The sequence below is a fragment of the Hemiscyllium ocellatum genome, chromosome 5, assembly GCF_020745735.1.
Source record: "Hemiscyllium ocellatum isolate sHemOce1 chromosome 5, sHemOce1.pat.X.cur, whole genome shotgun sequence".
Taxonomy (NCBI): domain Eukaryota; kingdom Metazoa; phylum Chordata; class Chondrichthyes; order Orectolobiformes; family Hemiscylliidae; genus Hemiscyllium; species Hemiscyllium ocellatum.
Window position 1 is genome coordinate 99392909 of NC_083405.1, and position 23854 is coordinate 99416762.

General features: G+C 39.7%; 1 protein-coding gene across 1 annotated transcript in view; it reads left to right on the forward strand.

The window, feature by feature from the left end:
• The first annotated feature begins 1944 nt into the window (after positions 1-1944).
• rab18a (RAB18A, member RAS oncogene family) overlaps positions 1945-23854 on the forward strand; it is a 38774-nt gene continuing 16864 nt past the window's right edge. The window contains exons 1-3 of the mRNA XM_060825590.1: positions 1945-2109; positions 8807-8862; positions 16808-16869. Coding sequence (XP_060681573.1) covers positions 2033-2109; positions 8807-8862; positions 16808-16869 — 195 coding nt within the window. The 5' untranslated portion in view covers positions 1945-2032. The remainder of the gene's footprint in view (positions 2110-8806; positions 8863-16807; positions 16870-23854) is intronic.

Sequence of the window (23854 nt, forward strand, 5' to 3'; positions counted from 1 at the left end):
AGGATATGTTGGTGTGGTGCAAAGAGAGTGAAAAGAGACTTTGTGTGGAACATAAACAGCAGCATCAATCTATTGGGTGGAATACTCATGTAAAGTAATCTTACATGTTTATTTAAGTTAAAATCACACAACACCAGGTTATAATTCAACAGGTTTATTTGGAAGCACTAGCTTTCAGAGCACTGCTCCTTCATCAGGTGGTTGTGGAGAATAAGATGAAGGAGACTAATGAAGGAACCACCTGATGGAGTGGCGCTCTAAAAGCTAGTGCTTCCAAATAAACCTGTTGGACTATAATCTGGTGTTATGTGATTTTTAACTTTATCCTCTCCAATCCAACGAGTCCAACAGGTGGAACGAATGGAGACTGTCAAACTCCTGGGAGTGGTCACCCACAACAAGCTTTCTTGGACTCTTCATGCGGACGCACTGATTACAAAGGCCCAACAACAAGGCAGCTGAGGAAATTTGGCATGACGGTGAATATCTTTGCCAACTTTAATAGATGCACCATTGAGAGCATTCTGTCTGGATATGTCACTACCAGGTGTGGCAACTGTACCATTCAAGATTGGAGATGGCGATAGAGAATGGTGAACTTGGCCTGGACAATCACAAAGGCCAACCTCTCATCCATAGAATCCATCTACCAGGCCCGCTGTCAAGAAAGGCTGCCAGCATTCTCAAAGATCCATCTCACCCTGGCAATGTTTTTCTACAACCTCTATCATTGGGGAGAAGGTACAGAAGCCTGAACACACACACACACACACACATCAGCCAGTTTTGAAACAGTTCCTACCCTACTGTAAGAATACTGAATGGACTCACAAACTCTTAACATTCGCCTGTCCCTGTGTTTTTGTTTTTGTCAATATTACTTATTATTTACTTATCTTTGCTATTTAACTATGTGATCTGCCTGTACTACTCGCAAGACAAAGCTTTTCATTCTGCCTTGGTACACGTGACAATAAGTTCAATTCAATTCAATTCAACACTGGCACATCTAAGTCGTGCTTATATAATTAATTATCCAATTATGGTGGAGATTTTCACATTCCAACAGCGATAGATGAAAAACTCCGTCCCTGCATTGTTGTGAAATTAAAATATCCAGTTTGATGTTTATACATTTCTGGATAGAGGGCTTCAAATATAATTTTAGATTAGATTAGACTTACAGTGTGGAAACAGGCCCTTCGGCCCAACAAGTCCACACCGACCCTCCGAAATGCAACCCATTCATCCCCCTAACCTAACACTACGGGCAATTTAGCATGGCCAATTCACCTGACCCGCACATCTTTGGATTGTGGGAGGAAACCGGAGCACCCGGAGGAAACCCACGCAGACACGGGGAGAACGTGCAAACTCCACACAGTCAGTCGCCCGAGTCAGGAATTGAACCCGGGTCTCAGGCGCTGTGAGACAGCAGTGCTAACCACTGTGCCACCATGCCACCCTTAAATATTCATGAAGATGTTAAAATACACAAAAGATAATTACAGGAGAAAGAATAGTTTACTAGCTGAAGCTCATGATATTTCTTTTATTGTCCAAATTTTTTTTTATTTCAAAAATATACTTTATTCATAAAATATTTGATACACTGTACATTTGGTAATGCCATACATATGTCAACATTTACATACACAGCTCAGAATTTTCATTATTACATACAGATCTGTGCATTTCTCACTCACATATTGAGTTAAGGCGTCAGCAGAGCCCAAATGACAGCAGGGCCCCCTGATCTCCCTTTTATTCAATGGCAATGGGAAAGAGCCGCTGAGTGATCGAGGGGACTTCAGCATCAGATTTGACTGGAGTGGGGGTGGACTCAAGAACCTCCCTCTGATTGGTCAATGTCAGTGGCAATCATTTTCCGTAACCCGCGGTGACGTAACGGGGGCGGGTCTTTGCCGCTCGGGGGCAGGGAAAGCGCTAATCGTGCCGTAAATTGTGAGGTTTTGTAAGTCAAGGGGAGTTGCCGTAAAGCAGTGTGGGTGGGTTTGACGACGCGGGCTGTATGAGCGCTATGGACGAGGACATACTGACTACCCTCAAGATCTTGATCATCGGCGAGAGCGGCGTCGGCAAGTCCAGGTGAGGCGGTGCTGAGTTCTTGCTGGTTCGACCGGGTGGTTCTCGGGCCCCGGTTTCTGGAACCGAGCTGTAGGCCTCGGCTTTCCTGACGCAGCAGATCAGCGTCCAGTTTTCACTCGTTGATTTGTAAATGTCCCTTCTTCAGGTGAACAATCATATTTTATTTCTCCAGCCAATGTACTATTGCAACTGTCATACCCAATGATGACCGTCTTCATATCTCCTCAACTCCAGACTTGACTTCAATTATCGAATCTTAAATTATCCCAGTCTTTGTTAAAACATTAATCCCTAACACAATACTGACAGTATCTATACTGACATATCTGTACACTTTATCCCCTTTACCCAAATCTATCCCAATCCGAATGTGATAGTGACAATCCCATATCTTCAAAACCCTTTGGCTCATGTTTCTAAATCTGCCAATCAAACATGCAACACGGCAAGCCCGAGCACCTAATCTTAACCTACTGAAACCCAAAATTCATATTATCAGTTTTATTCACTCCACACAATGTGAAGGAAAGCCTGAAGGCACTGGTGACTGCAAGGACTATGGACCCTGGCAGTTGTCGTAAAGATGGGCTCCAGATTGCTGCATCCCTATCCCAGCCTATTCTGGTCTAACTGCAATAATGGCATCTATATGATAATATGGAAAATTTCCTGTTTTGCCCAATACACACAAAATGGTAACTCCAATAGAGTCAGAGTTAAGCAGCATTAAAACAGACCCTTCAATCCAATTTATCCATGCTGGCCAGGTATTCCAAACTGATCTAGTCCCATTTGCCAGCATTTGGCCCATATCCCTCTGAACCCTTCCTATTCGCATACCCATCCAAGTGCCTTTTAAATGTTGTAATTGTATCTGTTTCCATCTCCACCTCTGGCAGCTCATGCTGTACATATACCACCCTCTGAAAAAGTTGCCCCTCTGGGCCCTTTTAAATCTTTGCTCTCTGATCTTAAATTGAAAAGTGTGGTGCTGGAAAAGCGCAGCAGACCAGGCAGCATCCAGAGAGCAGGAGAATCAACGGTTCGGGGATAAGCCCTTCTTCAGGATTCAACTCTGGTCTCCAACAACTTCAGTCCTCACTTTCTCCTCTCTGATCTTAAAGCTATGCCATCTAATTTTGGATTCCCCTATCTTAGGAAAAACACTTGGGCTATTCACCCTATCCATGCTTGTCATGATTTTATAAACCTCGATCAGGTCATCTCCTCAGTCTCTGATGCTTCATGTGAAAAAAGCCCCAACCTATTCAGCCTCTCCCTTTGGTTCAAATCTTCCAATTTTGCCAACATCCTTATCAATCTTTTCTGAGCCTTTTCAAATTTAACAACATCTTTCCTATAGCTGGGAGACCATAATTGAACACAGTTTCTAAAAGTACTGCCCGATTAAATCCGCCATCTACTTTCCGAATAAAAACTTCATACAACTATCTCTCTGTGGAGCACTATAACAAAAGTAAAAGTAAAATGAGTAACAGAAGCTTATCAAAATTAGATTAATGTCATCTCTGGGGCTGATGATGTACCCCAGACCCTGTGCGGACCACTGGCACTTAAAAACCTCCATTGTGCCAGTGGGCATTACTTGCTCCCCTCAATAGGCACCTGAGCACTGATGCAATAATATTAGAAGAGGTCAGACAGTTGGATACAACAACTCATGCCATGGCTTGGTGTTTGGAGGTCTTGATGATCATTTTGGATTGGACCACGAGGAAGACCTCCAACCTGCCTGCACCTCTGTACAGCATGCCCATAGATTAAGACCGAAGGCTAGAAGTACAACCAAATGTTTAAGAGCAGCCCATTTACAAAGCTAAACCACAATTGAAGCACTCAACGTAAAGATGGAATACTGTTTCCTCTAGGCCGCAAAAACATTGTATGGCTAGGCATCCAGTGAACTTTTTAAATTTCCTATAGCATGTGCAACATTCTCCACCTTGGGTTTCTGATGAAAAATGAAAAGACAGTCTTACAAAGGGTGCTCCACTTGGGATCACCATTGCTAGAAGGTAAAATGTTAAATCAAGGTTACCTAAGTGTCAGACATAGGTGAGGAAGTGGAGTGTGTGCAGCAACAGTGCATTCAGCAATCTCATCCATGCCATTTGAAAGACATAAAGGAAATTCCTGAGACAGTTCAGATCGTGGGGCGTCACATACCAAAGAGGACTGGTATCTTGGGCCAGAGTCAGAATCCAGACAGATTATTGTCAGTTCATCTGGACGCTCATGGCAGTGCCTGAGCCGCTTCAACTCCCTGTACATTCTCAGTTGAGTAGTAGAGTGAGGGATCTCTGGATGGCTCAGGCAATGTGCTGGATGTTGACTGACATCCTCACTGCCAATTACACTGGTAACATCCAGTCCACTGCTCTGCCTCCAACAAGTGCCTGACATTCATAGCCTTCTCCTCTGCGAACCACCAAAAACTTTCTGATGGAGCAACCTGCACCTAAGCAGTGGCTTCCTTGTGACAGTTGCCACTCCCTTTAGGCGGTGACCATTTTCCATGTCTTGATCGGTCCAAATAGAAAGCAAGCAATTCCTGGAAGAAATTCTAAGGACTCATCCACTCCATAAACAGGAACTGCATGTCATAATCGAGCCAATGCACCTGATAGAAGAAATATCTTTTCAGTGCACACCACCTTGGAGGAAGATCAAGATAAAGATGTTGCTGGAAAAGCACAGCAGGTCAGGCAGCATCTGAGGAGCAGGAAAATTGACGTTTTGGGCAAAAGCCCTTCAGGAACAGAGGCAGGGTGCCTGCAGAGTGGAGAGATAAATGAGGGGGGTGGGGAGAAAGTAGCATAGAGTATAATTGGTGAGTGGGGTTGGGGTTGGTGGTGATAGGTCAGAGAAGAGGGTGGCGGAAGGTAGCAAAGAGTACAGTGGGTGAATCGGGGTGGGGATGAAGGTGATAGGTCAGAGAGGAGGGTGGAGTGGATAGGTGGGAAGGAAGATAGGCAGGTAGGACAGGTCATGAAGGCTTCAGGCAGAGGAGATGACCTGGGGGTTGCACTGAGAGAGAGAGAGACTCACTGAGATTCTTGTAGAGAGAGGATGAAAACTTCTTCAAGGCAGGCATCCTTGCAGGAGGATTCGCAGTAGGATTAAAATCAACTGGGTAAAAACAAGGACTGCAGATGCTGGAAACCAGAGTCTAGATTAGAGTGGTGCTGGAAAAGCACAGCAGGTCAGGCAGCATCCGAGGACCAGGAAAATCGACGCATCAGGCAAAAGCCATTCATCAGCCCCACTCCCAATCACCCATTGTACTGTTTGCTACCCTCCCCCACCCTCCTCTCTGACCTATCACCTCCATCCCCATCCCCACTCACCTATTGTACTCTATGCTACTTTCTCCCCACCCCCCTCTCATTTATCTCTCCACTCTGCAGGCACCCTGCCTCTATTTCTGATGAAGGGCTTTTGCCCGAAATGTTGATTTTCTGTCTCCTCAGATGCTGCCCTGCTGTGCTTTTCCAGCACCACTCTAATCTAGACTCTGGTTTCCAGTATCTGCAGTCCTTGTTTTTAACCTAAAGATGTTGCTGCGGATTCTAAAGGTGGAAAGTCGCTATCGGGATGCAGAGGCACACCAACATTTTAAACCTACTCCAAAGACAACATGAGACTCGCTACCTCAGCAGCGATCTAGTGTTGCTTTTTGTCCCAGTCTGTATATTGTAACAAACTTTAGGAGTGGGGATAAAGTGACTGGCTGCTACCATGCTATGGTAGCAATCATTTAGTTTAAGATCATTGCTCTACCTCACTAAGACAACACTTGGAACTATTCTGTTCAGAGGTGGTCACTTTGTTTCCCAACTCTTGCCAGTTTGCTGGTCTGAATTTCTCAGCTAATGATACAGCGCAGCAAGACTTGGAGATCTCGGCTTGGGCTGATAAATGGCAAGTATCATTCATCTCATACAAGTGCTAGGCAATGTAACCATTTTCCTTCACACTTAGTGACATCACTAAATCCCCATTAACAATATCTTGGGACTTCCCAAAGGTCAGAAACTAAATTGGCCAGCTATGTATGTGTTCAAGTCTTTATTTCTACATTGAACTGGAGGTAGGAGCTCCATGTTTTAACTGTCTACCATAGGTGCATCTAAGAATTTTGAAATAATTGCTTATGTAATTTAACCTTTGTTTTTTCAGGTATTCTAGTGTAATGTCAAATGCTTAAACTTTATTGATGGACAAACATAAGCCATTGTTCTATTAATTCAATCTTATTTTTGGCCGGAATACATAAGATCTCTAATTCTGTACTGTGTGAATTAGAGCAAGCCAGGTATTTCATATATGCTTTGAAAGAAAGAAACTAATCTTACTTATAGAACAGAAAATGCTGGGAAACTCAGCAGGTTTGGAAACATCTGCAAAGACAAGTGGTGTTTACATTTCAAGTCCAATGTGACTCTTCTTAAGAATTGAAGAGAGAAATGGAAAAGTGGTGTGTCTTGCTCTTTATCTCTACTTCTTTATCTCTCCTTTCTCTCTCCCTCTTTCGCTTTCCATCTGGCCCTCGTGCTGCTGCTCAGGCCCTCTGTTGTTCGTGCTCTGTCCCTCTTATCAAATTCCTGGTTGCTTAAGAGTGCAGAATGTATTCAATGCTGCAGCATCCACAACACTCTAGGGTAGATCATTTCAAGGTTCGCAGTCACTTGGAGAAACAAAATATCTCATCTCAGCCACAAATAGTTGGCACATTATCCTGACTTGTGTTTTTCATTGTCCAGGCAGGGTGGACATTGTATAAGTTTACCCTATGCTATCTGTCCCATCAGAATCTTGTGTATGTTTTGATGAGATCACCTATTGTTCTTTGAAACCTGAGAGCGCAAGGTCAATTTATTCAGTCTCACTTATTCAGCTTCTTATGCCAGGATCCAATCTAGGCAATATTCAGTATCCTGCCTCCAATGTATATACAGCATTTTTTTTTAATTAGCCAGCGCCTATGGGACAAGGAGTATGCCAATTGATCAAATATTCTGGACAATCAAGATGTCCACTTTAATCAATGTATTAGAAAAGTAATGCTGGGGGTGTGCACATCGCTCTTATACTTTTATTTTAAGTGTAAATAACTTAAATAATAATGCAATTTTGCCTCAAATAAAATTTAATGTCAGAGAGCCCTCTCACTCAGCTGGCAAGGTGTAGTAGACAACAAAGAAGGTTACCTCAGAATATAGTGGGGTCTTGATCAGATGGGCCGATGGTACAAGGAACTGCAGATGGAATTTAGATGTGAGGTACTGCATTTTTGAAAGGCAAATCAGGGCAAGACTTCTACACCTTAATGGTAAGGTCCTGGTGAATGTTGCTGAGCAAAGAGACCTTGGAGTGCAGTTTCATTTTGGAGTTTTAGGTAGATAGGATAGTGAATAAGGCATTTGATATGCCTGCCTTTACTGGTCAGTGTATTGATGGTCAGAGTTGGGATGTCGTGTTGAAGCTATTCAGGACCACCATTGGAATACTGCATGCAATTCTGGTGTCACTACAGTAGGAAGGATGGTGTATAACTTGAAATGGTTCAGAAAAGATCTATGAGGATGTTGCCAGAGTTGGCAGGTTTGAGTTATAGGGAGAGGCTGAATAGGCTGAAGTTATTTTCCCAGGAGTGTTGGGGGCAAAGGAGTGACCCTTGTAGAGGTTTATAAAATCATGACGGGCATGGATAGGATAAATAGACAAGGTTTTTTCCCTAGGGTGGGGGAGTCCAGAACTAGAGGGAATAGGTTTAAGGGTGAGAGGGGAAATATTTAAAATGGATCTAAGGGGCACCATTTCATGCAGAGGGTGATATGTGTATGGAATAAGATGCCAGAGGAAGTGGTGGAGCCTGGTGCAGTTACAACATTTAAGAGGCATCTGGATGGATATATGAATAGGAAGGAAGGGTTTAGAGGATATGGGTCAAATCCTGGCAAATGGAACTAGATTAATTTAGGATATTTGGTCGGCATGGATGAATTGGGCCAAAAGGTATGTTTCTGTGCTGTATATCTCTGACTCCATGACGACTCAAATATTTTGTAGATTGCGGTATTTGAGGAGAAATGACTTAAAATATTGCATGTGGCCATTCAGTTGAGCAACAAATATATTCGCAGATAAAAATAAAAAACTACAATACTTAGACCATAATACAGTAAACTTTGCAACATTTGAGATATACAATATTTGTTGGTTTATCGAGTGTGCCTGTTCATAAGGTGATAATTAAAGTTTGCTGCATATCCTTAAAGTATAGAAATCAAAATTGCATCGTGCTCCAGGTTTGTTCTCACCAATGCTGATGCAGTTGTAGTAGGATTTCTGAGTTCTGATGGTGACTGCACCGATTCTGCTTTCTCTCCATCGATACTGCCAGATCTGCTGAGTTTCTCCAGCAATTCATGTTTGTTTGTCGTAGGACTTATTTTTATATTGTATATCGCTTATAAAAAATGCTTTAGAGTGCCAAATCACTTTTTATTACAGTTACAAAGATAGTGTTCCTATTAAATCCCAGCAATCTTATTGAAGAAATTACATAAGTTACAAGAAAAAAGTCAACTTTTGATAGCTGAGTTTTTGAATCTTTTTTTAAAATCTTGTACTTCATTTGTTCCGTGACTGACAATTCATTTAATATTTTCAGTTTGCTACTACGGTTCACAGATGATACCTTTGACCCTGAACTTGCTGCAACAATTGGTAAGTTTTTCCCAGAGTAGATTAATGATGATAGACTGTTTTTGTGAACAAAATTATTGAAATCACTTTGTATGAAGAATGTTTTTGAACTCTTTTAGAAAGCCTTGCTGTTTAAAGAATTTGCTCAGATCATGAATAGCTTCTTGGTGAAACCAGAGTGAATCATCTTATAATTAAGATGACTGCTGCAGGGAATACAGCAATTTTATCGTATAATTTTTTAATTTCCCAGTGTTTCTGATTCACACTGATCTAGCTGCAGTTAGTACTGAAGGAATGAAATAATTCTCCACCTTCAGCACACAGGGACAGTTCTCTGCTCTCAAAAAAGATTCTAAATAAAGCTCCAACTATATGCTAGACTGAATAAAACACCTCCTCCTGCATATATTTCCTGAACTTGCTTTTTTTAGGCTTTCACTGCGCCAATGAAAAATATTATTCAATTCATGATTAGTCTGGTCATGTGGATAACTGATCACCGAAAATTCTATTGATGGTTCAAATCTATTACGGTATCCTACAGCACAGAAGGCGGCCATTCAGTATGTGTGCCTGTGCCAGTGAATGAGCTATTCCATTGAGCTATTCTGTTTGAGCTTTTTTGCTTTTAACAAGAAAGATGCCAGTTTCTCCAGTCATGTCAACCTGAAGGCCCGCTTCACTGGTGCTCCTCTGAACCCTCTGTAAAGCCATCACATCTTTTTGAAAGTATGCTATTCAGAATAGCACATGAGACTGTAACTGAGGCTTAATGTATAAATATTTAGCATTGGTTTGTTACTTTTTATTCTTTGCCTCAAAATTTATTTTTCATAAAGGTGAGAGAATGGCATATTAACTTGCTGGATAACTCAGTTCTGTAACTTCTGCAATACCAATCTTGGATTAAAATCATCATCAATCTGCTGGGCTGAGCTTCACCCATCACAGCTTCCGATTCATACTGCACATTTCTCAAGTCCTATCTATACGAATATCACTTGACCAAATAATAAAGCAACATGATAAAAAGGTACAAATCCAGAAGTTTCCAATCTATCATGGAAATGCTGTTGTGACAAGGATTACCTCATGGCAATTAGCATGAGTTATTGGTCCCTAGGAAAATTAATCTTTTTCTTTTAAAGAATCACTCTCCTGTCTTTTAAAATCCTAGCCATCATTTAAAATTGCCTTCGTGCCTTGCTTCAGAAAACATCGGTAACTACATCTAAGGTTTGTTTCATTATTTAACACTGCTCTTTTTAATTATCATTATTGTACTATCTGACTACTTGTTTGCTTTTCCTGTACTCTAATTCTATTTTCAAATACCCTGCACCTTTCTACATATCACCATCTTCAAAACTTACAATTTTGCATTGATCTCCCCTCCCTTGTCCTCCCAATTCCTGCTTAACATGCTTTTTCTTCCCTTTTTTTTATATATCACCTTTTGTGAATCACTCTTCAGTTCATGTTATTGTCATGTAGGGTTACATTTACTCTGCTTAGCAAATGAGCTAAATGCCTTGAAACTAACAGTACAGCTCATACCAAGGCAGATAAATGAAGCAATGAAGCTTTAAGTGCAGCAAATCTATTGCCAGCCCTATCTGGAACTTTGACCCTGACTGAAGGAATTAATTTCCCTCTGACTGTAGAAATAATAAGTGAAAACGTCTTCAGTCTCATCCCAGTTCTGAGGATAGTGTTTAAGGTTTACTTTAAATAACTTTGGCAGTAAAAGACAAACTATCCACCTCATTTAGATGGTTGCTCTTATGCTGAGCAAAACATTTATAGTAATCCAGTAGAGATCCTCTTTTAATTTGTGTTTAAAATGCATTAAGTAGAATCAATTACTTTATCTAACTAAGGAATGTTTAATGTTGAAATGTCCCATGTTTCATTTCCAATTACTGGTTGCCCAGGTCATCTGAGCACAGCGATGCAGGGATCTTTATTAAATATATTACATTTACTGAGCTCTGTTGAGAACATTTCTTTGTTAGCTGCAGGGCTGTAGAGGATCCATGTTAACCAGCATTTAAATTGTCCATTCCTAGTTTCCATTGTTGCATTTGGAATTAACCACACTATTTAGGTCTGTAGTCACGAAGAGTAGTAGGTATCTTTCTCCTAATGAATGTGTTGTAAGCTGTTGTAGAGCATAGAACATTACAGCACAGTCTAGGCCCTTCGGCTCTTGATGGTTTCACAGCTTATTGTTACAAACTGAAGCCATCAAACCTACACTTTCATTTTCATCCGTATGTTTATCCAATGAACATTTAAATGCCCTTAAAGTTGGTGGGTCTACTACTGTTACAGGCAGGGCGTTCTATGCCCCTATACTCTGAGTAAAGAAATTACTTCTGACATCTGTCCTATATCTGTCACCCTCATTTTAAAGCTATGTCCCCTCATGCTAGCCATCATCATCCGAGGAAAAAGGTTCCCACCGATCACCCTATCTAATCCTCTGATTATCTTTTATGTGTCATCTCTCAACCTTCTTCTCTCTAATGAAAACTGCCTCAAGTACCTCAGCTTTTCCTCATAAGACCTTTCCTCCATATCAGGCAACATCCTAGTAAATCTCTTCTGGACCCTTTCCAATGCTTCCACATCCTTCCTATAATGCGGTGACCAGAATTGTACACAATACTCCAAATGTGGCTGCACCAGAGTTTTGTCAATTTTCATGACACTTTTCTATTCACCATCCTATTCCCTGTTTTGTAAATCTCCTTTTGTGAAACACTCTTCAATTCATATTATTGTCATGTAGAGTCACATATACTCTGCTTTGAAAGTGAGCTAAATGCCTTGAAACTAACAATACAGCTCGTATCAAGGAGAGTAAATGAAGCAATGAGCCTCTAAGTGCAGCAAATCTATTACGCTGCTCTTGTTTGTATTCAAATTGCCAAATTTATTAACATTAATTTCAGAAATTGCCACGATGGAAGTAGATTCATGACCTATAGGTAGTTAATTCAGAATCATAAGTACCAGGTTACTGAATCTAACTAATAATTTAGTTATTTGAAGAATTTTTAAAAACTGGCTGTGTTAATGCAATACGTTTATGTATTGTCATTGTTCTCATCAGGTGCTTTGGGCTGGCAGTAAGTGTTACCAGCTTCACATGCTAAGCATAGAATATCATTTTATAAGTTCATGAAGATCATCCAATTGTGAATAGATAGCCTTGAAAGGGAAATAATTTATGAAGAGAAATTGGACAGTTAATTTCTGGTGACTTTGGTTTATCTTGAAAATTTTAAGAAAAATGTCGTTGTTTGGTTAAAATGGGATTTTAATTGGAATACATAATTTTGTTTTAATTCTTTCATGAAATTTGGGCATTGCTGGCTAGTCCAGCATTTGTTATTTATTCTAAATGCTCAGCATACAGTTAAGAATTAACCACATTGCAATGGGACTGGAGTCATGCCTGGGCCAGACCAGGTAAGAATGGTAGGTTTCCCTCCTTCAAGGGACAGGTGTATGTTTGTAACAAGTGATAGTGATGATTGCTATAAGACTGCATTTTTATTGGATTCAAATTTGCTATGGTAGGATTCGAACCCCTAACTTCAGAACATTAACCTGAAGGCCTGGATTACAAGTCCAGTGATATTACCACTACACCACCCCTCCCCTGACTACACTGTCACTTTTGTTTGTAAGCTGTATTATTTTAGCTTGCATTTCAGAAGTAAATAGTGTTTAAGGATAGGTGAATCGGTGAATAGAGAAAGTTTCACTTTGTCAGATGTACTTGTGCAGTTTCCTAATTATTTTCAGGCTTTACCTGCATCCCAGTTTTGGGTTTACAAAGAATTACATAGAATGTACATCATGGATCCAGGCCACTTGGCTAAATTATTTTGTTCTGCATTTAAACCCCATGTGAATCTCCACCCATTCCCAGCCATCCAGGATATCTTACTATTCTCTTTTCTCCCATATTGTCATCTGTTTTCCTTTCTAAAGTATTTAAACTATTTGCACCAAGAACCTGCGATGATGATAGGTTCCAAATTCTAGTCTTTCACAGAGTAAATGGATTGCTCCCTTTTTACATTTTATTAGTAATAATGTTGTATTTATGGCTCCTTCAATAAGTGAAAGCATTATCTCCATGTGCACCATATCCAAACCATTTATAACAATACTCACGTTTAAATCTCCTCTTCACAAAATGGAACAGTCCAACTTTCCCGAATAATCATAGTCTCTCAATTCTGGTACCAACTTAGTAAATCTTTTATACATTGACTCCTGTGCTTCTATTCCCTTTTTACAGTATAGAGTCCACATTATGCATTTTACTTGAAGTGCAGTCTGACCAGGGTCCTGTATAACTTTAATGTGACATCACATATTTGCTTAGCAAACATCCCTAGGTTGTTTAACATTTTGCATTACTTGATGAATACCTATATCCTTAGATCACTTTGCTGTTGTAACCCATTTGGTTTTTGAATTGTTAAATTGTGGATAATGTTTCTATTATTCTTACCACAGCTCATTACTGATCTATGTTAAATTTGATTTGCCACTTAACCATGCAGTCAGCATGTTTCCCAATGCTATTTTATACTCCTCAGTGCTATCATCTGCAAACTTTGGCGTCAACTTGTTAATAATTCAAAATTATGCATGTAAATTATGAACAGTCATCCCTATTTATTTTCTATTAATTCATGGGATGTGCTATTTTGAGTCCTTGTTCCGAAAGCATTAGCCTAGCTGATTACTAATCCAGGAGCATCACGATGTCACACTGCGTGCCCCCCCCCCACCCCCAAAGAAAACTTCTATGTTGAACTTTACTTTTTTTTAAACTTTGGAAATTGAACTAATCCAGGATGTGAGTCAATAGCAGTTGAGATGATCATTAGGCATAATTTCCAAATCTGAATGTATCTGCTGCAAATCAGATTATTGTTGCACAGATATTTCTCACATTTGTTCTTGACAATTGATTGCATTGTTTACGTGGAAGAAGTGTGAGGTCTAGATCATGGTGCCCTGATGTGGGCATGCATGTCTTCAGTATTGATATTCAGTATCAACTATGCAATCAAAAATAACTACTAGGCCTTGGCTGCTTCTAATTTTGCACCCTTTTATTTCACTTATCACCTGCTTAGACTCGCCAAAATCCTCTCAAAGGGACTTCCCGACAGTGATATTGCCAGTGAATCCACATTCGTGAACAAATTAAGAAAATAATTATTCAATGTTTTTATTCCTTCATCCTTCGTGGAGATATTTCTTTTTCTTCCATTATTATTACCCTTTTGTTTTTTTCCATTTTTGCTAGGGTTGGAGGATTAGATCTGTAGGGAAAGGCTGAATAGATTGGGGTTGGAGCATTGGAGGCTGAGGGATAACTGTAAAGGTTTATAAAATCATAAGGGGCATGGATAGGATAAATAGACAAGGCCTTTTGTCTTGGTTGGGGGAGTCCAGAACTAGAGGGTGTATATCTAGATTGAGAGGGGAAAGATTTAAGAGGGGCCTAAGAGACAACTTTTTCACACAAAGGGTGGTGCATATATGGAATCAGTTGTTAGAGGAAGTGGTGGAGGCTGGTAGAATTCCAAAAGGCATCTGGATGGCTTTATGAATAGGAAGGGTTTAGAGGGATATGAGCCAAGTGCTGGCAAATGGGGCTAGATTAGGTTAGGATATTTGGTCGGATGGATAAATTGGACTGAAGGGTCTGTTTCTATGCTGTACATTTCTAAGATCATTTGTTAATTTATCAGTCTTTATATACCTTCTCAATCTTAAAATTCATGTTTTTGTTCCTTCTCAAAACTTTGCTTGATTTTCTCATTATCAATTTTTTCTCATTGTCAATGTTTTTTCATAAGGAACCCCAGATTTTACAAGGCACATTTACTGCTGGTGAAAATACATGTGGATTGTCACTTGTTTACATATTCATTCATGCAATGTGACACATTGTGCAGGCCAGTATTTATTACTCTTTCATAATTACTTGAAGGGCATTTAAGAAATGGTCCATTGTCGTGCGGTCTGCAGTCACATCTGGATTTCTTTCCTTAACGATCATTAGTAAGCCAGATGGATTTTTATACTATAAGTTTTCCATAATTTGACACTGTCTTAATTTTTTCTATCTCAAAACTTAACATGTAATTTTTGCCTGTACTACTAGTACCTTTCTAACATTCAAATCTGCATCTTGATTCTGTGATAATGAGATGATCTAAGAGCAATAGATGCAGCAATCCATGTTCGTTTACATCTGAAAAATCTCTTTTCAATAAATTGGATGCAAAATTGTCTTCAATCTGAAAAAACTCCTTTCCAAACTGTGAGACCTCTGACTCTTCTCTCCTCTATGCAACTGGATCCTCGAATTCCTGACTGTAGACCACAATCAGCAAGGATAGGCGACAACACCACCTCCATGATAATCCTCATTATCGGTGCCCTGCAAGGCTGCATATTCAATCGCTTACTTTGTTTGTTATACACTCATGATCATGGCCAAATTCTGCTCTAACTTCATTTACGTGTTTGCTGAAAACACCGCTGTACTGGATCGTATCTTAAACAATGACGAGATAGAGTGCAGGAAAGAGAGAGAAAGCTTGGTAACATGGTGTAAAGACAATGATCTGTCCCTCCGTTTCAGCAAAACGAAGGGACTGGTCATCAACTTCAGGAAGCAGAGTGGAAGACGTGATCTTGTCTGTATCAATGGTGCTGAAATGGTGATGGTTGAGAGCTTCAAGTTCCTGGGAATTAAATATCACCAACATTCTGTCCTGGTCCATCCATGTTGACCCTACAGTCAAGAAAACACACCAACAGCTCTACTTCTTCAAAGGCCAAAAAGATTTGACACTTACCAATTTTTATAGGTGCACCATAGAAATCATCCTATCCAGGTACCCTCTCTGCTTGGTAAGGTACCTGCTCTTCACAAGACCACAACAAGTTACAATAATGTGAAAGCAGCCCAGTCGATCACACAAACAAGCCACTAACTCCATCTATACTTCTTAATGCCTCAGGAAAGCTACCAACTTGATTGAAGACCCTTCCCAACCCAGTTACACTCTGTTTCACCATCCACCATTGGGCAAAAGATGCAAAAGTTTGAAAACATGTACTAACAGATTCAAGAACAACTTCTTCCCTGCTGTTTTCAGAATTTTAAATGGACCTCTCATTTTTAGAGTACACCTTTCTCTGCACCTTCTTTGTAGCTCCAATGCTATATTTTATATTCTATTCTATTGCCCTGTTGTACTTATGCAAGGTATGATTTGCCTGGATAGCATGCAAAACAGCAATTTTCACTGTATCTTGTTACATGTGAATAATCAAATCAAAAAATATAAGCTGCAGATGCTTATTTTGGATTTAAAATATGCACGGATTAAACCAGAGCATGTTAGAGAGAAAATATTAATGAATTATTGTGGAAATTATAATTACATTAATTCATAAAGTGCAAAGAAAAGATTTTCTCAGCATTTTGTTCCTCAGTATTGAGAAAACTGAAGCCATTGTGTTTGACTGCTGGATAAAAACTCCTTTTCCAGCCACAAACTTTGCTCCTTTCTCTACCTGTTTCCATCTTTTTAACATCACTTAATTCCTATTCTTCTTCCTATTGCAAAAGCTCTAATCTATACCGTTTATTGCTTGTGCATCTGATAGGATATAGGCAGCAGCACTAAAATAAACTGCTACCAAGATCAATTTGTCCATTATCTCTATGCTTGTGATCCTCTGTTGACTCCCGGCTTAAAAAAAAACCCAGTTTTAAAATTCTACTTCTACACCTATTTCATACATTTGTATGTAAGACAGTGGGATTGATCATGATTCAGATTAAATACAAAATAATGTAATTATTTCAGAATTAAGATTAATAGTTTATGCATGTGTTTTTATGCAGGTGTTGACTTCAAAGTAAAAACAATTGCAGTTGATGGAAATAAAGCAAAACTTGCAATATGGGTGAGTCAAAACAAATTCAAAAGAGTGTTCTTTAGATTTCACTATATTTAACAACAGATTAACTCTGTTTAAAGTTCTGAAGGAGGAATCTCTGGACTGGGTAAAATTATACCGTAAAATTGTATAGACTTGTCCATAAAGGCAGCAACATCGCCATCAATTAATTTTCAGTGCCAGCAATGCTGTCCTCTAATTCCTGGTTTCAGTCCATTTATTAGTGCAGTGAATGTATTCTGGTGACTTTATTTTTTTCCAGGCTGTTTGACCCTTTTAACAACTCAATCATGTAATATTTGTAATCTGTTTATCACAGTCCTGTTTTGTTATTTCTCTTCACATGATTCAAGGCAGTGCTTTGAAATATTGCTTGCCACTGTATCTGTTTCAAAAAGCAATGCCAGCTGTCGAGCTTACCCTGTTGCTTTCTGATTGGACTTTAAGTGCTGTTTAGGGTTAATATGGTGACAAATTTATGTATTCAGTGACTCATTGCAACAACATTATCACAACAAAGTGCTAGAGAAACTTATGTCTGGCAGCATCTTTGGAGATAGAAAGCAAGTTAATGTTTTGAGAGTAAGGACTCTTTCCACAATGGTTCGGTCTATCAGATTCTATTAAACTGGTAATGTTAATACTGTGTCTTGCTTCACAGATGTTGCCTGATCTGCTCAGTTTCTCGTGCACTTTGTTTTTATTTCCAATTGCCAACATTCACAGTATTTTGTTTTAATTACCATAATAGTGAATGTATTGCTGTAAAACTAAGGCAACATGAGAAACTACAAGTAAAGAGATCTAATACTTTTTTTAATCAAGCAGGATAGTTTGAGTATAGCCATACAATTATGTCCTTAAGTCACTTGGCATCTCATGGTGATTCTGAGCCAAAGATATAGTGTTGAATGGGTTAAAAACATAGGCTTTTCCAATATTGAAATGTGAAAGGCATCCAGCATTCCAGATCTAAGAATGATGTCATCTCTATATCTCATCAGTCCATTTAATTTGAAAAGAAAGCACAAACTTCAAGCTCACCTTTAGATAAAAGTGCAACTCTGCCAAGATTGGCAAAGGAGAGAGAAATTTCAGAAAGCATTAGCTGACATCTTAGCTGAAAAATCCATTTCAAGTCAGCCTTGGATTCCAGAAGTTGAGTCCATACCTCTTCTTAATGATGTCTGTGCAATGGCAAGGGATGCTTTGTATAAAGAAATGATACTGACTTGTTCAAAGCTCATGAGGCTGAAATAATTCCTATGATGAAAGCAAACCTTTCATGAAACTCTGCAAAAGTGATCCTTAACCAGATTTTGCAGCATTCAGCCCTTTGTTCTCTCAGCTGTGGTCCACTTGATAGTACTTTCCCTATAGGTCAGAAGTATGCCATAAGGATCAATGCTGGGTCCACTGCTTTTCATGTTCTGGATTAATGGTGCTGGAAGAGCACGGCAGTTCAGGCAGCATCCAAGGAGCAGCGAAATCGACGTTTTGGGCAAAAGTCCTCCATCAGGAATAAAGGCAGTGAGCCTGAAGCGTGGAGAGATTAGCTACAGGAGGGTGAGGGTGAGGAGAAAGTAGCATAGAGTACAATGGGTGAGTGGGGGAAGGGATGAAGGTGATAGGACAGGGAGGAGAGGGTGGAGTGGATAGGTGGAAAAGAAGACTTGTCTGGACTTGTCCTACCTGCCTATCTCCTTTTCCACCTATCCACTCCACCTTCTCCTCCCTGACCTATCACCTTCATCCCCTCCTCCACTCACCCATTGTACTCTATGCTACTTTCTCCCCACTCCCACCCTCCTCGAGCTTATCTCTCCACACTTCAGGCTCACTGCCTTTATTCCTGATGAATGGCTTTTGACCGAAACGTCGATTTTGCTGCACCTTGGATGCTGCCTGAACTGCTGTGCCCTTCCAGCACCACTAATCCAGAATCTGGTTTCCAGCATCTGCAGTCATTGTTTTTACCACTGCTTTTCATGGTATACTCTCTTTATCAGAAATGCCTGATAAAGGGCTAATGCTGGCGACGTCGATTCTTCTGCTCCGATACTGCCTGACCTGCTATGCGTTTCCAACACCACACTCTCAACTCTGATCTCCAGCATTTGCAGTCCTCACTTCTTCCACTGCTTTTCATTTATATAAATGGTTTGGTTGTGAAATAGGAGGTACAGTTACAAAGTTTGCACATGACTCCAAAATTGGAAGTGTAGTGGACAGCAAAGAAGGCTACCTTTAGAGTACAATGGGGTCTTGATCAGATTGGCCAATGGGCTGAAGAGTGGCAGATAGAGTTTAATTTGGATAAATGTGAGTTGCTGCAGGACTTATACACTCAATTGGAAGGTCCTGAGGAGTGTTACTGAACAAGGAGAGTGCAGGTTCATAGTTTCTTGAAAGTAGAATCTCGGGTAAGTATAATAATGAAGGTATTTGGTATGCTAGCTTTTATTGGTCAATGCATTGAGTATAGAAGTTGAATTGTGTTGTGGCTATACAGGACATTGATTAGGCTACTTTTGGAATACTGCTTGTAGTTCTGACCTCCCCACTGTAGGAAGAATTTTGTGAAACTCGAGGTTTTGAAAAGATGTAGAAGGTTGTTACCAGGATTGGAGAGTTTTAGCTATATGGAGAAGCTGAATAGGCCAGACTATTTTTCTGGAGCATCTGAGGCTGAGGGGTGACCTTATAGAGGGATATGGATAGGGTGAATAGCAAGGTCTTTTAACCGAGGGGGTGAGGGGGGTGTGTCCAAAACTAGAGGGCATAGGTTTAAGGTGAGAAGAGAAATATTTAAAAGGGACCTAAGGGGTAACTTTTTTATGCAGAGGGTGATGCATGTATGAAATAAGCTGCCAGAGGAAATGGTGGAGGCTGGTACAATAACATGTAAAAGGCATCCGGATGGATACATTAATAGGAAGGGTTTGGAGGCATATGGGCCAAGAGCTGACAAATGGAACTAGATTAATTTAGGACATCTGCTCATCATGGACATGTTGGAATGAAGGGTCCGTTTACGTGCTGTGCATCTTTATGACCCTAAGAACTGCCAAATGGAGGTGCACATTGCTAGAAAGAGGAAACCAAAGTATTGTCAATGGGGAACAGAAATGCAGTTCTGTGCCCAGACTTTAATGCAGCACGGCACAGGTATTATGCTCAACTAAAATGGAGAAATATTGGTGACGTCAATGGACGAATAATCCAGAGGCCAGTACTCTGGGAGATGCATTCACACTCGTTGAACTTGATTTAAGTTAATAACTCTGAAATTGATATTTAGGGTCAGTGATCATGGCAAGGCAGTTATCATTTGTTCTAAAAACCCTTTTTTAGGGAAGGAAACCTGTTCTTACCTGGACCATCCTTCATGTGATTCTAGACCCAGAGCAATGTGGTTGACTCTTGACTGCCCTCTGAAATGGGCTAACAAATTCAAAAGCTGTATTTTCTTGAGAATGGAAATGAAAGAATGGAGAATAAAATACATTGTTGAAGATGCTATCCTCCATGTCATACTTTAAATTCGACACTCTGCTTGATGTAAGAGGTAATATCGCACTGTTTCAAGGAGAGCAGGGGAGTTATTCCAGTGCCCTGGTCAATATTAAACCTTGAATCATCATAAAAGCAGATGATCTGATCATTAATACATTGCTCCTTGTTGGAGTTTGCTGTGTACAAACTGGCCATCTTGTTTTGTGCAATGCTACAGTAATGATACACTTGGAAGTAATTTATTGGCTATGAAACCATTGTGAAACATGGAATGTAAAAGCAAGTTTTTTTTTAGATTTTGATTAACTTTTGAAGTTATTGACCTCCTCTATTCAGTTCTACCTGATCTGTCTGCATTGAAGACTACCATCCTAAAACTTTTCCCAATAATCTGAGTGCTTCCTTCCTCTAATCTGGTTGTTCTTGTATTAATTATTGAGATGCATTTGTAATCTGGAGGTCACTAATTTTGAGATCCTGTTTTTTAGTCTATAACCTAGTCTGTAAACTTTTTTTAGTCTATGTGGCTCAGTGGTTAGCACTGCTCCCTCAAAGCACCAGGGACCTGGTTCCCACCTTGGATGTCTGTGTAGAGTTTAAATAATATCCCAGTGTCTGTGTGGATTTCCTCCAGGTGCTCCAGTGTCTTCACACAATCCAAAAATGTGTAGGTCAGGTGAACTGGCCATTCTAAATAGCCCATAGTGTTAGGTGCATTAGTCAGGGGTAGGGTAGAGGAATGGGTCTGGGTGGGTTACTCTTTGGAGAGTACGTGTGGATTTGTTGGTCTGTCTCCATACTTTTGGGAATCTTATCTAATCTAACCTAACTCTGGAGCTGCTTTTTTAGGAGCAGAATTGTGTTCCCCACCACATGATTGACTCTGACATTGCTAGAGAGAGGAAACCAAAGTAACGTGTAACTCCATTTGACAGTTCTTTTGTTTATTTTAGTACATCTGTTGCAATATGTCCTTTCTATTGGAAGTTATGTCCTTGTTCAAAGTATTTAGTTCCTAATTGAGGGAGCTGGCATCAGAGATGATGGTGTATGCTGAGAGCCACCTCCCTGTCTTTGCTACTTCTACCATGACCCTCACCTCTTACTTCCTTGATCTGAGGGCTTTGTTGAATGTAGTCATTGGCACCAGCTATTGAAGCCATGGATTAAAGATTGGTTACATGGAGTCCAGACATATATTTTTATAGTACAGAATATTATTTCAACTTGCACACACCAAAATTTCAACAACATTCATTACTCGTTCACCCTGTCAACATCCAGTCCAGTTCTCACCTGCCTATCACTTAATTAACACATGACAATTCTATGTCCCTGAGTTTCATCTGGTTTCTGGCATCCCTGCCAGATCCTAGTAAATGATAAGTCCAGCCACAGCCTTCCCAATGATGCTGCTAAATACCAAAGAGCTGCCAGCCTCAAATGCCTGGCAGTTGACAGGTGGCAGTTCTGCCTTGAGTTTCTTTGTCCCACAGAAGACTTATTGTTAACCTGTTGAGATCCTGATTGGCAAAGGTTAGGGTGGGCTTTCCTAAAAAGAGATGAAGAAGGTCTAGCTGGCTTCCAAGATCACTTTTGCCACTATAAGATTCTTCCCCTATTCACTAGCCAGAAATAACTTCCAGATAAGAATGCACTACATAAGCATTGTTGCACTCCATATCTTACATGCCACAATTATGTGGATTTTTGTGGTCAGTTGTCAAGCAAGTTCTCCTTGTTGATCTCAAGCAAAATTGAAGACACAAATCCAGCGGTTTCGGTGATAGCAATTTTCCCATTCCTTATAATGGTTTGAATCTGATACCAAATCAAGGGGATGTCTTGGTGTGCAGCAGCATTGATGTCAGCAGGCAGGGATAAGCAACTAATTAAACCTGAAATACTCTCAAACCAAGGTACAAAGTTAGAAATACTTAAAATCCTTCATTTTGAAATATCATTAAGGTAGCAAAATAAATGTGAGCTGTATTAAGATAGAGCTAAAACAGAAATAAAGACTTGTTTTAAAAACATCATTTTTTAAAAATCATGATCGATATTTCCACAAATATGAAATTAGGTTTTCACAGTCAGTAAGGCACTTGGTAATAATTCAGGTAAGTATGTCATTTAAAAAATCAAAGTACAGTTCATTCAACAAATTGTAACATTTTCCATGATTTTCAGAACTAGACTAGCAATGTTAGAATTAACATTCTTGTCAATCCATGATTGTAAGGTAATTAGCAGTCTCTGATAGTTTGCATGTCACACCGCATGGGAGAACATAGACTTAGTGACTCTTGAAGGTTCTGTTCATGTCAGTGGAATAATGGAATAGATCTTAGTCATTCACTAAATCAGTTATGATTTCACTGTGTTAATGTTCTTGAGTAATTGTTTATAGTTCATAAACTCAAGGAACATGATTTTTCTTTTAGTGAGCTTTTTTGCTTCTGATTGTTATCTCTGATCTTTTCAATGCTTCGTTTTTACTTGGTATCTGTCATTGTCATTGCCTTTTACAATTCATTTTTAATTCTTAACACTAAATAATAAATAAGTAGAATGAATAATTAGAAATAAACTTCGAGTTACCTATATGAAAATGAAATTTAGTAGTATTTGAGAAGGGGCAATTCTGACTGACCAACCTCCATGAGTTTGATGGATGCTACTATTGCTACTCCAGCTAATGTTAAATAATACTAGTGCTGCTATTTTGGATCACTATTTGCAAGTACCTCAGCCAGTTCAGGAGCAAATACTTACCATAAACTATGGGGAATATTTCTGGATCAGGGCTTGCCCTGTCTGCTTTAAGTCTTTGGACTTTGTCCAGTGAAAAAATCAACAAGCATCAATCAACATTTTTTTCAAATTACTTAAGAATAATAATTTATGACTATTGTAGCACCTGATATAGATTAACTGAGATCAAAATTGAATTACTAAAATTCCAGAGAGATTGCCTTGGATTCAGAAATAGATTGATCTTCCTAACAGTGCATCAGGGAAGTAGCCCAACTCAGATTTTTGTACACTGTGTATATGCCAGAAAGTATTTTGCCTTGTCTATGTATTTGTAACAATCAATATTGTGAACTGAATGAATACCCTGTATGATCAGGAGAGCATCCACTTCATTTGAGCCTGTAATTCAGTAATATGAACTCTTGATGACTGCAGCTGTTTTAGTCTTTTCCTCCAGAATTTTTCAGGAGGCCAAGGCTTTCAATTTCTTTCTGGAGATGTAATATTGCCTCTAATAACTACCTTGGCTGCTTCTCGCAAGAGAATTGGCAGAAGTCCCTTCTTGTGGTTATTCTCCAAGAACATGGCAATTTGATTTGTAATGTGAAACAAGAATCTGGTCATCCAACAGGGAGCTGTTGAAGCATGACTAAAGTTCTCTGGCAGAATACCTATGGAAAGGGTAAAGGGCACAGTGTTCTAATCATACTGTTGACCC